Source organism: Astyanax mexicanus, chromosome 14 (genome assembly GCF_023375975.1).
Source record: "Astyanax mexicanus isolate ESR-SI-001 chromosome 14, AstMex3_surface, whole genome shotgun sequence".
Classification (NCBI taxonomy): domain Eukaryota; kingdom Metazoa; phylum Chordata; class Actinopteri; order Characiformes; family Acestrorhamphidae; genus Astyanax; species Astyanax mexicanus.
The window spans coordinates 39,074,502-39,090,803 of record NC_064421.1 but is presented as its reverse complement, the minus strand read 5'-3'; the positions used below and the strand labels follow the sequence as shown (position 1 = coordinate 39,090,803).

General features: G+C 39.5%; 1 protein-coding gene across 2 annotated transcripts in view; it reads left to right on the top strand.

Moving 5' to 3' along the window:
- The window catches only part of grid1a (glutamate receptor, ionotropic, delta 1a), a 738,749-nt gene that overhangs the window by 672,144 nt on the left and 50,303 nt on the right, over positions 1-16,302 (top strand). For both annotated transcript variants that reach the window (XM_049464094.1, XM_049464096.1), the window contains exon 8: positions 491-610. In XM_049464094.1, coding sequence (XP_049320051.1) covers positions 491-610 — 120 coding nt within the window. The remainder of the gene's footprint in view (positions 1-490; positions 611-16,302) is intronic.

Here is a 16,302-nt window from a genome sequence, read left to right as displayed (position 1 = left end):
AACTCTGGTGTAAAATGGACTTTTGTTGTATTGAAACGTGATAAAAAGTACTTTTATGAATAGCACACCTTCGTTCTCCCTCAGCGTTTCGAAATCCAGAAATTGTAACAGTTTGTCCAAATAACCCTTCAGACTGGGTAACACGGGGCATAATTTGCCCCGATAAATCTAAAAAAATAAAGACGAAGCTTATTAAAAACCACTGTTTACATCCTATATTGTAATTTGTTCTTGTAAAGCAAAAAGAACTGTAAAAATATCTATTTTTCAGACACCAATTTCCAAAAAAAGTACTAAAAACAGAGTATCGAGTTGGCATGTGGGCTCACTCTGTGTACAGTATCTAGGATATATGGGGTTATGCACCCACCCGGCATATTTAGCAGCTGCAGTGTCAGCTTTCTCCACTTTTTCGGTGAGTTACTGCGCTATTTTAGCAGGTTTAAACTCTTCCTCACTCAGGTGCTCAGCATATTCCTCTCTCCTGCAGGGACGGATCTCGGGTCTGACAGGTCTGATGGATTTCCGAAGCAACGGAGCCAACTCCCATGCACAGTTTGAGATATTGGGAACCACTTATAGCGAGACGTTCGGGAAGGACGTCAAGCGGGTGAGTAATCGATGTCCCATCAATGACCGTGAACAACAATAAAGTAAAATACAAAATCAATTGCTTTTCTTTGATAACCTTGTGGAGTTAAAACAGCGAAAAGGATTTCTTCGTGAAAGATGAATGAGAATAGCCAGGGGAGATACAAAAAAAACAGGTTAAAACCAAAAGATTCAACATAGGAATGAGTTCACAACCAGTATTGCTGGTTTGTTTTCACACACAAGAAAATCTGAACTGTGGATCAATTGTGCAGTTCCATACACCACTTATCTGCATGTAGGTTTACAAAAGCTTAAGTGGCAAGGCTTAAAGGAGAACTCTGGTGTAAAATGGACTTTTGGTGTAGATAAAACTTGATCAAAAGTACTTACCTTTACCTTTAATTGGCCGTGATGCCGCATAGTTTCCTATGCATCAACCATGTAGGCTATATTAACCTTAAATCTTCTTTATTAAAGAAATAGTTACATTTAAATTAGATAAAAGTATTGATTATGGAATCCTGATACAAGATATAGAATTTCTGCCACATTTATACTTTATATAAGACCTGTAAAGAAAGAAAAACAAGAATTTTATGGGGTTTCCTTTGGATTATTGTCACGGTTACTGACTTGATTTACTGCTTTAAAATAGAATAATCCATTTTCAAAGTTCATTTATTGATATAAAATAGAGTTTTCCATTCTCTTAAAACTGCATTTCTTGTATCTATCTATCTATCTATCTATCTATCTATCTATCTATCTATCTATCTATCTATCTATCTATCTATCTATCTATCTATCTATCTATCTATCTATCTATCTATCTATCTATCTATCTATCTATCTATCTATCTATCTAAAGCTGCATAGTTTCCATGTATGGATCCTCAATATTATCATACTGCTTTATTAATTACATAAACGTATTAAATCATACACATTCATATGCTGGGAGGAACACTGACCCCTTGTGGTTGTGAAGACTGGTTTTGTTTGTTACAGGAAAAAGCACAGCACTGTTACTGTTACTGCAGAGAGACAGAGATACAGTACAGAGTGGTCCCATAACGAGACCCTGCTGTTTGGGGGGTAAGAGACCCTCAGCATGCTGCTGTTTACTGTGTTTGAACAGCTACTGCAGCCAGTGACACACAGCATGCTCTTAAAACCTCTGTCTCTCTGCCTCAGTTTACTACGTGCAGTGGCTTGCAAAAGTGTTCATACCCCTTGAACTTTTCCACATTTTTTCACCTTACAACCTCAAAGCTAAATGTATTTTATTGAGATTTTAAGTGATAAACAAACACAAAGAATTGCAGAAGTGTGAATTGGAACAGAAATGATACGTGGTTTATAAATCTGAAAAGTGTGGCGTGCAAAAGTTTCAGCCCAGTTTATCAATACTTAGTATAGCCACCATTCACTGCAATTACAACTGTACAGATAAGTGCAATTACAACTGTAAGAGACTGCGATTTTTGCCCATTCTTTTTTATAAAACAGCTCAAGAAGTATAGGACAAAGGTTGTAGGTTCCAGACCAGTGTGTGTATTTGTGCAATGTGAAACTGCTGTACCACTGAATGCTGAAAATATTGTAATCTTGATCAGATCCTTTTCAAAATTTAGCCTTTCTATCACATTGGTAAAGTTTAGTCTTTGTCTCATCAGTCCATAATCAATCAGTCTACAGGTTTGGTCAATTTCAGCCTGGTCTCCCTATTCACCTCGTTAACAGTGGTTTGCAGCTTCTTCTATACTTTTGTTTATGAAATCTTCTATGAACAGTAGATTGTGATGCCTTCACTCCTGCCCTCTGGAGGTTGTAGCTGATGTCACTATTAGTTGTTTTAGGGTTTTTCTTTACAGCACTTCCAATGTTTCTTTCATCAACTGCTGTGGTTTCCCTTGGTCTACCTGTTCATCACCTGTTATTTAGTACACCAGTGTTGACTTTCTTCTTCAGCACATTCCATATGGTTGTTCTGACTATGGACAGTATTTCTGCAATGGATTTGATTGGTTTTCCATCTAATCTCATCTTCACAGTTGCTTGTTTTTCACACATAGAAAGCTCTCTGGTTTTCATGTTGGTTACTCCTAAGAACTAAGTATTAATGCTCCGCCTGTACAGATAAAACCCAAATTTAGGAAACTTAGTACTGTTTATTGTTTGAATAATCAAAGCACATATTACAGTACTTTTGCTGACAAGAAAAATGGCCGGGTTCAGACGGAAGGAGCTATCCTCTGAACTGTGTATCAGATTCAGATGTAAATACCTGGAAATATAAGCTGAAATATTGATCTTTTGTCTCATATCTACCTGTTATTGTCAAATTCAAATGTTTTTTTTTAGTCTAATGCAGAAATAAAGGGATTGACCTCACTGTTGCAAGACTTTTTAAACGTACTCTATATAGTGCTCTATATAGTCAAGTCAAATCAAGAGGCTTTTATTGTCATTACATCTGAGTACAGGTACACAGTGTAGTGAAATTACGTTCCTCCGGAACCATGGTGCCACATGGAACAACAAGCAATAGACAACATAAAGTGCAGGAGTGACGGTAAAAAAAAGTGCAACATAAAACTATAACAGTAAATAACAATAAATACAATAAATACAAAAGACGAGACAATTTAAAAAGACATGACAGTGCAGTACCAATACAATATATTAAAGTGTATAGTAAGGATAAGGTGCAGAGATGTGTAAAATACTGTAACATATAGAACAGATATAATCACAGCAGTTACTGAGGTAGAGAGTTTATAGTTTTTAAGAGTGCAGCAAATATTGCTGATAGGAGTAAAGTCATTTCAGTCTCTGTGCGCTGAGTGGGTGTCTGTGTGTGTTGGTGAAGTACAGTCTTTGTGTGTGTAAAGGGTGGTGGGGGGGTTCAGTTCAGTTTTGTGTGAGTGTGTTGGGTGTGTGGTGGGTGGGGAGGGGGTTCAGCTCTGTCTCTGTGTGTTGAGGAGTCTGACTGCCTGGTGGAAGAAGCTGTTGCAGAGTCTGGTAGTGGAGGCTCTGTGTGTTGAGGAGTCTGACTGCCTGGTGGATGAAGCTGTTTCAGAGTCTGGTAGTGGAGGCTTGGATGCTCCTGTATCTTCTGCTGGACAGCATCAGAGCGAAGAGTCCGTGTGAAGGATGGGTGGTGTCGTCCACAATGCTGGTGGCTTTGCGGATGAAGCGTGTGGTGTAGATCTCAGTGATGGAGGGAAGAAAGACTCCAATGATCTTCTCGGCTGTCCTCACTATCCGCTGTAGGGTCTTGCGGTCGGAATTGTTGCAGTTCCCAAACCAGACGGTGATGCAGGTGCTCAGGATGCTTTCTACAGTCTCTCTGTAGAACATGGTGAAGATTGGAGGTGGGAGACATGCTTTTTTCCTCAGTCTCCGCAGGAAGTAGAGACTGTACACATAAATGTATGTGTATAGTATGTGTGTGTGTGTGTGTATTTTTAAAGAAGCAGTGCATGGACAAGTCATAAATTATGATTTATTTTAAAGAATCTGTCAAATAGTACGCCAAACACACTGAGTATTGCACGTTCATTGTTACCACTGACAGCACAAACCTTCCCTCAGGCCAGTAGCACTCATTCATAATTTAAACCCACACGCAGACACAAGGGCATTTGCAAAAACGCTGGCCAAATTGGCACATAATGAAATTTGTGTAGGATGTTCTAATTAATATTGCAATATTGAAAGAAAAAACTTAAAACTTAAAATGATGAAAATCAATCTAATTATCACAGTTGAAAAGGGGGGGCTGTTTAAAAAGTACCCAGCTAATATATCCCTAGGAACTGAGGGCTGACTATGGGCTTGGCAATTCAGACATTTTACTTTACTGTGGTCAATTCAGAGCTCAGATAAAACCAATATGGGCCATTTCCAAATCCCAACACAACCACACAAAGGGTGTGTGAGTAGGGAAGCCCATTTTACTGGTACAGAATGTGGTTTATTATGGGAAAAGCAACTCTAGGAATATTTATGAAAAGTCCACACAGTCCCGGCAGGCACCGGACCAACACCACTGTTTTGTAATGTGGCCAATTTTAGACAATGCAGATTTTTTTGGGCTCTACTCCAACATGTTGCCCAGTGTAGACATTGCAGACATGGGGCAAACTCAAACAAAATTCAGAGGGGCCATTCCTGTGCTAGCCTGCACTAGACCCACACCACTATTCTAAAATGTGGCCCACTGTGGGTAATGGCAACCTTCACAAACCCATGCAAATCCCACACAAGTCCACCCACTCCACAATTTTGGAATGTGGCCCACTTTGGACCATGTAGACCTGTGCAAACCCATGCCAGAACCACACATGCCCTGTGTAGGCTAGCCTGTACTGGAGACAGCCCGGTATTCAGTATTTTGGCCCACTAATATCTATTCAAACTAAGTCAAACTCACCTAAGGCCGACATGGGTCCTGCACAGAATGGAAAACATTGGAACAACAACTCTAATACAGTAGGTTTCCCATCGTAGCTCATGTATACCTGTGCAAACCCATGTACAACCCACCACACCAGGTCCTGTGAACATTAGCCTAAACTGGAACCAACCCAGTATTCAGTAATTTGTCCCACTGTCAGCAATAGATTTCCAGACAAACTTATGCAAAACCCACTAGACCCAATATAGCCTGCTTTAGATCCACATTTTTTTTTGCTATACTGTCCACTGTGGACAATGTAGACCTGGGCAAACTAATGCAAGACCCTGTGTACATCAACATAGTTATATTCACAAGCTCTGTTGCTATTTAAAGGTCTCATTCCATGTTTTTTTTTCAGAGATACAGCCTTAGTTAGGTTTAGTGTTAGGTAACGTCGAAGCCACGTTGAAGCCCCCAGATTCCACTCTGTATCATAAGATCTGATGCAAATGGCTTTACTGGTGTTCTGTCGAGTTGTGCTACCTTGTTAATCCGTGCTTCCCTAGTGTACATTTAAGGCAGGGGTGTCTGTAATAAAACAAATAATGAAATATACCACTTTAAAATTATTACTTTTTTTCTGATTATTTAATTTACACACTATTTTACTTGACTAACTATCTTTATCTTTGACAGTGTTTTGTAAACTAAGATGTTTAATTTCATGATGTTTCTTAATATAAAACCCCTTAATTACGGAAACTTTTAGACTCTTTGGCCCGTTTTCTGCGCTAGAAATGCGCACCCTCTCTGCTTTTAGACTCTTTGGCCTCTTTTCTGCGCTAGAAATGCGCACCCTCTCCGCTTTTAGACTCTTTGGCCCGTTTTTCTGCGCTAGAAATTTGCACTCTCTCCGCTTTTAGACTCTTTGCCCCATTTTTCTGTGCTAGAAATGTGCACTCTCTCCGCTTTTAGACTCTTTGCCCCATTTTTCTGTGCTAGAAATGTGCACTCTCTCCGCTTTTAGACTCTTTGGCCCGTTTTTCTGCGCTAGAAATGTGCACTCTCTCCACTTTTACACTCTTTGGCCCAGTTTTTCTGCGCTATAAATGCGCACCCTCTCCGCTTTAAGACTCTTTGCCCCGTTTTTCTGTGCTAGAAATGTGCACTCTCTCCGCTTTTAGTCTCTTTGCCCCGTTTTTCTGTGCTAGAAATGTGCACTCTCTCCGCTTTTAGACTCTTTGCCCCGTTTTTCTGCGCTAGAAATGCGCACCCTTTCCGACTCTTTGGCCCGTTTCTGACACCTAGCGTTCAAACTTTGAATCTCACATTATAAAAACCTGCTTAACAGTGGGCCAACTTTCATTCTATTTCTAAAATACCTCGTGGGCCGCTCCAAAAAAGGAAACAGGCCGCAAATGGCCCGCGGGCTGTAGTTTGGACACCCCTGATTTAAGGCACAATGCAGAATCAACCGGAGATGCGATTTAAACCTATAGTTACGTACACAAGATAGCTAATGTAAACAGAGCTGTAAGCTCTTTAGCTGACAAGACAGTGTCGGCTCGGCTGCAGCCCAGCTTTGACTCTGCTTGTGGGCGGTCCTGAACCAAGGTAGGCAAGACCATGAACTCAAGAGTTGCCGTAGACACAGTGCTTTTCCTGATCGACTCACTTTTCTGAACATTTTCTTTTACTAGATACTGCAGATAATGGAGGTTAAGGAAGAGTTTTATGTGCAGCATGAATATACAACTCAGAGAGACCTGGTGTATTTCACAAATAACAAGAAAAAGTGGATTTTAGAGGAAGGAGACCTTTAAACGACACAGGCAAAAGACTAGAAAATAGATCTTTCCAATATGTTGTCCATTTGGAACAATATTAACCTGGTCAAACATATACAAAACCCACGCTAGTCCACATGTCGGCTAGTCCACACTAGGGCAACAACCATTATTCTGAAATGTTGTCCACTGCGGACAGTACAGGCATTGCAGTGTATCTTAAATTATACAAACATGAACACATTAGTAAATCTTATGTGCATTAGTGACATTGTTAAGGATTAACCTGCATTAACACTCATTCACACGCATTCTGTCAACCCACATCGTACCCAAGCGTTCATAACAACTGTCCACTAATACACAACACACACACACACACACACATACACAAACATCACACTCTACCACAGTCTCTCGTCTTTATCATTACCAGTCTCCTTCACGGCCGACCCTCACCCACAGAGATGTGCGTTCATCCCCTGATCTTAGTTTCAGTGTTTTCGCCCCCTCAGGCGGTGCCACGTCTCCTGCCGCTCAGTGTGCCACTCTTCTCCCCTCCTTCTGTCTAATCTCCCCCTCTCATCTCTCCATCATCATTTCTCTCTCCTTCTTCCCCTTATTTATTCCTCCCGCGGTCGGGCCTGCAGATGCTGGAGCGGCGGAGTTAATGAAGACGGAGATGTTATTTCCTCTTCCTCTTTCATTTCAGCTGTGTGTCATTATCTTAGCCTGTCTGTGTCTCCCCCTCTTTCATTAGGAGCCGGAGAGTCAGGCTGGTGGGGGGCTCTTTGGATATGGCTGAAGAACTCAGGGTTGGGGGATGTGTGTGGAGCACGGTTACAGTGGTTTAACTGATCATTTGGTATAAAGGCACATTGCAGCACTTTTCTTTAGATGTCTTTCTGTAGATGTTATTTTGTAATCATTAATGTAAGGTCGTCTTTCTGTAAACGTCATTCTGCAGATGGCTTTCTGTGGTCGTCATTCTGTAGTCATCATTCTCTTGTCATCAAACTGTAGTCATCTTTCTGTAGTTGTCTTTTTTGTAAATGTCATTCTGTAGTCACTATTCTGTAGTCATCATCCTGTAGTCATCAATTTGTTGTCGCCTTTCTGTAGTCATCATTTCTGTAGTCTTGATTCTGTAAACGTCTTTTTGTAGTCATCATTCTGTAAACGTCTTGCTGTAGTCCTTTTCCTTTAATTGTTTACTTGTTGTAATTCTGTGGTTGTCTTTCTGAAGTCACTATTCTGTAGTCGTCATTCTGTAGTCGTCAATTTGTTGTTGACTTTCTGTAGTTGTCTTTTTGTAGTCACTATTCTATAGTCATCTTTCTGTAGTCACTATTTTATAGGCGTCTTTCTGTAGTCACTATTCTATAGTTGTCTTTCTGTAGTCATCGTTCTGTAGCTGTCATTTTATAGTCATCTTTCTGTAGTTATCTTTCTTTAGTTGCCTTTTTGTAATCGTCTTTCTGTGGTCATTATTCTGTAGTCGTCATTCTGTAGTTATCATTCTGTAGACGTATTTCTGTGGTCATCATTCTATCCCTCTGTAGACGTTATTTTGTAATCTTCATCCTTAATCCTTAACCTGTAGTCGTCTTTCTGTGGTCGTCATTCTGTAGTCATCATTCTGTAGTCGTCATTCTGTGGCTGTCATTCTGTAGTTATCATTCTGTAGTCATCATTCTGTAGTCATCATTCTGTAGTCGTCATTCTGTAGTCGTCATTCTGTAGTCATCATTCTGTAGTTATCATTCTGTAGTTGTCTTTCTGTAGTCATCATTCTGTAGTTGTCATTCTGTAGTTGTCATTCTGTAGATGTCTTTCTGTGGTCATCATTCTGTAGTTGTCATTCTGTAGATGTCTTTCTGTGGTCATCATTCTGTAGTTGTCATTCTGTAGTTGTCATTCTGTAGATGTCTTTCTGTGGTCATCATTCTGTAGTTGTCATTCTGTAGTTGTCATTCTGTAGATGTCTTTCTGTAGTCATCATTCTGTAGTTGTCATTCTGTAGTTGTCATTCTGTAGATGTCTTTCTGTGGTCATCATTCTGTAGTTGTCATTTTGTAATCCTTTTTCTTTAATTGTTTACCTGTTTTAGTAAATCTGTGCTTATCATTCTGAAGCCATCATTTTGTACACGTCATTTTGTGGTCGTCTTTCTGAAGACGATATTCTGTAGGTATTTTTCTGTAGTCATCATTCTATAGTCATCTTTTGTTCTGTAGCTGTCCTTCTGTAGACTTTATTTTGTAATCTTCATCATTTAGTCCTGAACCTGTAGTCGTCTTTCTGTGGTCATCATTCTTTAGTCGTCATTCTGTGGTCATCATTCTGTATTCGTCATTTTGTAGTCGTTTTTATGTAGTCATCATTCTGTAGTCGTCTTTTTTTAGTTTCTGTGGTCATTATTCTGTAGTCGTCATTCTGTAGCTATCATTCTATAGTCGTCACTTCGTAGCCATCATTCTGTGTAGTAGTCATTCTGTAGTTGTCATTCTATGGTTGGCATAAACAACATGAGGCCGACTACAAAATCAGGTCATAGGTCTATAGTGCAGCAGTTGCAGTCATTCGTCTGCATTTGGAAAACATTTTTTTTTTTCAGACAAATATAAGAAAGCTGAAGCAGGTTGTCATCACCCACTAAGCAATGGACCCAGAAAAAGAACTAGTTAAGTTCTGAAATCTGCTCCAGATTTTTGTGGGTTGATATTATAAGTATTGATCCCACAACCTTTAGTTCAGTAACCAAGCACTCTATCCACCAGTTATTATTGTTTTAATAATAGAATTATTATTCCGTGTGTTTTTATGAGATATTAACAGTTTGAGAGTGTTATTTGAAAGATCCTGGCACAGCTGGCACAAAACGAAGAAGAGCAGACAATAATTGGCATTCAGAACATTCCGGCAATTAAGTTTTTAAGCTGTCATCAAGTAAGCCCTGGCCTACATTAACTGAAGCGTGCTCCTAAAGTGAGTCGTGATGCCTTTCTTAAAAACATTTATCTGGCAGCCGAATGAATTGGCCGATGTGCACGAAGAAAAGGAAAATATTTGAACCTGCAATTTATGCTTCATTGTGAAACCCATTAGTCCTTCAGTTTGTGTGGAGAGAGCAGTGCAGTAATTGATCGGTAGATTTTCACAGAAACCTAATTGTTCACTTGAAGTGAAATAATGTAGCCCACCATTAAACCATATTATTATTATGCTTGTAGCTGAAACTGTCTGTGTGACAAAGTCAATGTGTGTTCGTTTTCTAGAGAGAAAAAAAATTGAGAGTGTGTGTGTGTGTGTTTATTAATATCTTTGTGTGAACACAAACACAAATTGGCATTTTAATTCAGCTTGACACCGCTGATGTGGAGATACTTGGAATAATAAAGGGTGGCAGGGTTCTGGGCCACGGCAGATAGCCTGATCCCCTGTAACATTAGTACATTACTGTAAAATTACAACATGTACTAAACACAGCTCTGGAAAAAAATAAGAGACCACTTAAAAATTATGTACTTATTCTCGTACACACTAAGAAATGTAGGTACAGATTTGTACTTAAAAGGGTACAAAGCTTGTCGCTGGGGCTGTACCTTATATTGAGGTACAAAAAAGTACCTTTTATTGAAAGTCCTTTTTTGTACCCATGGTTTTGTGCTAGTAAAGATTATAAAGATTTTAAACATTATCATCAACTGAATATGGCTCAAAAACTTGATCCAAAATGATCTGGCTTTTAAATAAAAAATGTGCAATTAAAATATATATTATTTATCAGTACAGTGATACAGAATACTGAATGTACCCTTTGGCTGCTTAAATGGTACAAATTTGTACTTATAGCTGTTACAAATTACTTTGTACTTCAGAGGGAACAAATCTGACCCTGTAAAGACCAATATTATACCTTTGAGGGTACAATTATAAAGAGTGTACCTTTGAGTACAAAAAAGTACTCATATCGTACCTCTGTTTTTAAGAGTGTAGACGATTTTTTGCTCAATGTGGCTCTGATCAGATTTTTTAATGGCTTTGTGAACGTCCCAAATCCGAATTTTTTCAAAGCAGATTTGAGTCACTTTCATATGTGGTGCTAAATTGGATACATTTCCGATCCATGAACATGCGACATTAATGTAAACAGTCAAATTTAGAATCCATGCATCTTTTTGCTTTTATGCATTAGCTTTAGCGCTATGTGCTTCTCTCTCGTACCCACAAACACATCTCTTGGTGCAGCTGTGCAGCTATAGCTGCAAAAAAAAACAGCAAAAGCAAACCACCTGGCCTTTTTTCACCTCCTCGACCTGAGCATGAACTTCAGTCCAGCTGTTTACTCTTTCTCCACTCCAGCTAAAGATGCTCCACATATGAGCTGCTAACTCATCCATTTATAACCCTTTATAAAGTCGTCTCTAAAATGTTAACATGTTGCGTTCAATAAAACCATGCAAACATATCATTTTTTTGTGTGGTATTAGTTTAAGCAGACTGTGTTTGTCTGTTGTTGTGACTTAGTTGAAGAGCAGAACACATGTAATAACCAATTTATGCAGAAATCCAAGTAATCCCAAAGGATTCACATATGTTTTTCTGCAACTGCATGTAAGTATTTTATGAGATCTTGTTGTGACGGAAGGGAACAGACTCCATACTAATGACCTCTAATGTGTGAAGTGAGGGCATGCGTGTGTGTGGTCAACCAGCGTATGTGTGTTTTGCTGAAATCAGTATTGCAGGTCAGAGTTGTGTAATTGGGGACACAGCGGGAGGGGTGTTTACCGTCTGCAGAGGCTTCTTTCTGGTTAAGCGTTAATAGCTTTTAATCATTTACGCTCCAAACAACTACAGCAGAAGCGATATGTCAAATTGGAGAGAAAATGAGGTAAAAAGAATGTCCATTAAAGCCTATGTACGCCCAACGTGGTGCAAATAAACAGCAAGAACATTTCTCAGACACACTCTAAAGGCAACATTTGCCATTTGCTTTTTGGGTTATGCCACCTGCTGATAGAATCAGGTTCGATTTCAATCAGCCATATCATTATTTTAGTAATATGAAACATCTGAAACATCAACCAACAGACACCTGTACCAGCCACCTACCAACCAGACACTCTAGGGCTCAATAGCTTTTGACATTGACTTATAATAATTGAATAATTTAATAATTTTTACTTCAATAAAATAAGAAAATCAAAGGTTTATCAAATGGCATCACTGAAGTCTTGAAGAACTAATAATGCTGTAAGTATTTGAATGAATGAGATGGCAAATATAGGAAAATTGCAAATTTGGTTGTATATTGATAAGAGTTTAGAGTCCTTAAAGCATGAAAATTAAAGAACTATCATATCACTCCACTAAATTATTAAATATCTCATTGTCATGTATTCAAGGTATATGTTTTAAGCAATTTTACCATAGCATTTTGGAATAATGGGAAGTCAGATTTTCGGTTTTATATAAACCAAATTTTGGAGTCCAATAAAACCAGCGAATCAAACTGTTATCAAATGACGCCATTAAGAAGCCTTTCTATAGTATTAATGGTAAAAGTATCAAGTGATATTACTTTAGAGTTTTGTAGTAATGGGAGGTTAAACCAGAATTTGACAGTAAATTATTTAAGGTTAGTGAACAAAAACCCACAATGGTCCCAGAAATCTAAACCTAAATCTGACAAAATTAATAATAAATACAAATCTATGAAAATGAACAAATGAAAATCCAACATTGATTTTGAACCATGATTCAGCAACATTTTAAAAAGTAAACTAAAATAAACAGGCCTGGACAAAAAATTATGAAAAAAATGATGGTAACCATGAAAATAATGTGACCAAAGAGACATGTTAAATAAAGATGCGTCCACTAATTAGCATCACAGATGTCTACAATTGTGTAATCAGTCAGTGGGACTATATATATATCGATTAAAAAATGTAATCCGATTAATCACAACTAAATTCTGTGATTCTCTGATTAACTGCGATTAATTGAATTTGTTTTTCTTCAGACGTAAATTATTATAGTAGATATTTAAATGTAAATAAAAGAATGAATGTAAGAAATGTAAAATGCAATTATATGTATATTAGTGGTGTCAATTAAAGTAATGGTATATACATGTATGTTTTAGGGGAGATAAAATCAACGCAGGGTGCTGGAATAAAGAATGCATAATTGGACTGTAAAATTGGTTGTGAGGATTTCTGAATTCGAACCTAATTTGAATATTTAAAAAAATATCAGAGATGAGGAGCAGTGCAATGCATGAGTTTGTGTGTGTGTGTGTGTGTGTGTGCGCCATTTTTTTAACTTGCATTAAAAAAATAGTAACGCGTTACTGATTACAAATTATCAGCGTGCATTCACACCCCTAATATATATATATATATATGTGTGTGTATATATATACATACACACACATATATATATATATATATATAGGGCTAAGGGCTACAGGTAGTCACTGTGCTGTTTGGTGACATGGTGTGTACCACACTCAACATGGACCAGAGGAAGTGAAGGAAATAGCTGTCTGAGGAGATTATTAAGTATTATTAAGTCAGAAAAGCATGTTAAAAAAAAAACAAATCAAAGAGATGGATGCCGTCTGGAAAAGGCATCCTGCAAACCTGAGACAACTGGAGCAGTCTGCTTATGGACCAAAATGCCTGATTAGAGATTGAGAAGTCTCATTAACAGTTACAGGAATCGTTTGATTGCAGTGATTTCCTCACAAGGTTGTGCAACATAATATTAAGTTAAGGGTACCATCATTTTTGTCCAGACCTGTTGCATAAGTTTATTTCTGTTTTTTTTATTTAAATTCTGTTAAAACATTTCTTTCATTAGCCGAGGAGTACCAACAATTTTGTCCACATGTGTACATGTGTTGACTCTCAGGGCTTCCAACTGGCATTTTTCAGCAGGATAATGCTCACCCACACGCAGCAAGAATATCCCTGCATTGTCTTCACCAGACTGCAACACTTCCTTTTCCTGCTCAGTCAACAGAATTATGGATTTATGTAAAATAACATTTGTGAATTAAAAATGACTAAAATATTTTCTAAAATTACTGAAGGTTTTCGGACACCTGCGTTTAGGAAATACACAACATTTGCTTTAATTTTTCTGCTTGTTTTTTTTTTTCTTCGTCTTCTTGTCAGTATGAGACACAAAATATAATGAGAACCATCTGTTGCTTCTTCAAAGATGATCTGTTTTATCAGTTATGAAAGCCGGTGTCTAATAGGAAGTAATGAACAGGAACAGGTTTCTTTCAGTTCGACTCAGGAAAAGGATCAAAAGACAGACATTTTTATAGACAGTCTGTTTCAACCCTCTGTTCCTTTCTTTCTTTCTTTCTTTCTTTCTTTCTCCCACATACACACAAATACCAAGATGCATCACACCCACAAATACACACACACACACACACACACGCACACAGCAATGCATTCACAAATGCTCAGACATTTCAGACTGTGAAAATGAAGATAATGTTCACATGCTTTTTCACATTTTTCTCCGATGAATGTCTCGTTCCATTCAGAGGAAGTGCCGTCTGTAATGTTTCGCGAAGCCGTAAGCCTTCACAATACAGCAGCACTGAGGCAAACTCACAGCCTCGCCTTTCTTATCCTCGCTTTATCCTCTCACATCCTGCTGTGCTTTATTTCTCTCTCTCTCTCTCTCTCTGTGTCCCTTCCTCTTTCTCTCTCTCTCTCTCTCTCTCTCTCTCTCTCTCTCTGTGTCCCTTCCTCTTTCTCTCTCTCTCTCTCTCTCTCTCTCTCTTTTTCTTTATCGACCTTAAGAAAGAATTATGCTGACTAATCCATTCAGTACACAGTACTCTAAAGTAAGTGCAGAGAGATATCATACAAGAGTGATGATATTACAGATTATAGGCGTTTTATAAAGCACTCAAGACAGCACAATTAGTGCAGCTTCAGAATTAATTAATTTGATTACAGTTTCCTAGAAAGGGTTTAAGCCTAGCCATAGACCTTTCAAAAAAAAAACTCAATTTAAAGTGCCGTGTATTCCAAGAGTAGGATTAATCCCTGTCTAGAAAACTCTAGGAAGTTTCATAAAGTGGCCACTCTCAATTTTACTGATTACAGTTAAAGTGTCAGTCCGTATTATATCGCTGCAGTGAGTTTCAAGCTGTAATTTTACTTCTTTAAAAAGATCAAAAATCAAGGAAAATCCTTCCTTGTGCTGCTTTAAATAGATACGTTTCAGCTACACCACATTGGGAGTGTCAAGTACTTGTGGTTTGTCTGTTGAACTTGAAGATGAAGGTTTGTTTAAGTCCATACAGTATTATAAATTATATTTTTAAATATTAATTCATTTGAATTTTTAACCTGGGTATGGTAATTGGGTAGGCACCCTGGCAGATTGAGTGTGGATGAGCATTATCCTGTTGAAAAATTAAAAAGATGCCAGTTGGAGGTCCTGACATAAGGGGCAGCAACAGATGTATTGCACATATCAGTAACCTGTTAGTGTCCCTTGTATCACTACTTGGGGTCACTGACTGAATCCAGACTATACCTGGATTCATTACTATAGATGATATGGTTCCAGACTATAGCAGTGAAGGCATTGTAGAGGCAAGTCTAGCAGTCAGCTGTATGGCGTCAAATCAATGTCAAAAGTGGAGGCAGTAAACCCGGGCAGACAGAGCGGGTCGCTCCGAGCACCAAACCCGGGCAGACAGAGCAGGTCGCTCCGAGCAATAAACCCGGGCAGACAGAGCGGGTCGCTCCGAGCACCAAACCCGGGCAGACAGAGCGGGTCGCTCCGGGCAGTAAACTCAAGCAGACAGAGCGGGTCGCTCCGAGCACCAAACTCGAGCAGACAGAGCGGGTCGCTCCGAGCACCAAACTCGAGCAGACAGAGCGGGTCGCTCCGGGCAGTAAACTCGAGCAGACAGAGCGGGTCGCTCCGAGCACCAAACTCGAGCAGACAGAGCGGGTCGCTCCGAGCACTAAACCCGGGCAGACAGAGCGGGTCGCTCCGAGCACCAAACTCGAGCAGACAGAGCGGGTCGCTCCGAGCACTAAACCCGGGCAGACAGAGCGGGTCGCTCCGAGCACTAAAACTGGCCAGACAGAGCGGGTCGCTCAGGCAGACAGAGCGGGTCGCTCCGAGCACCAAACTCGAGCAGACAGAGCGGGTCGCTCCGAGCACTAAACCCGGGCAGACAGAGCGGGTCGCTCCGAGCACTAAAACTGGCCAGACAGAGCGGGTCGCTCAGGCAGACAGAGCGGGTCGCTCCGAGCACTAAAACCGGCCAGACAGAGCGGGTCGCTCCGAGCACTAAACCCGGCAAGACAGAACCAGCGCGCCGGAGAGCGGGTTGTTTGGAGGTTATCATAGCCAGTTAGCTAACTCTTCTTTCCCCGCCCTCCTTCCACAGCGCGTGAGGAAAAAAACACCCGAGAGGAGAAAAATGAAGCTCGAGAGCAACATTTTCTTTTGTGC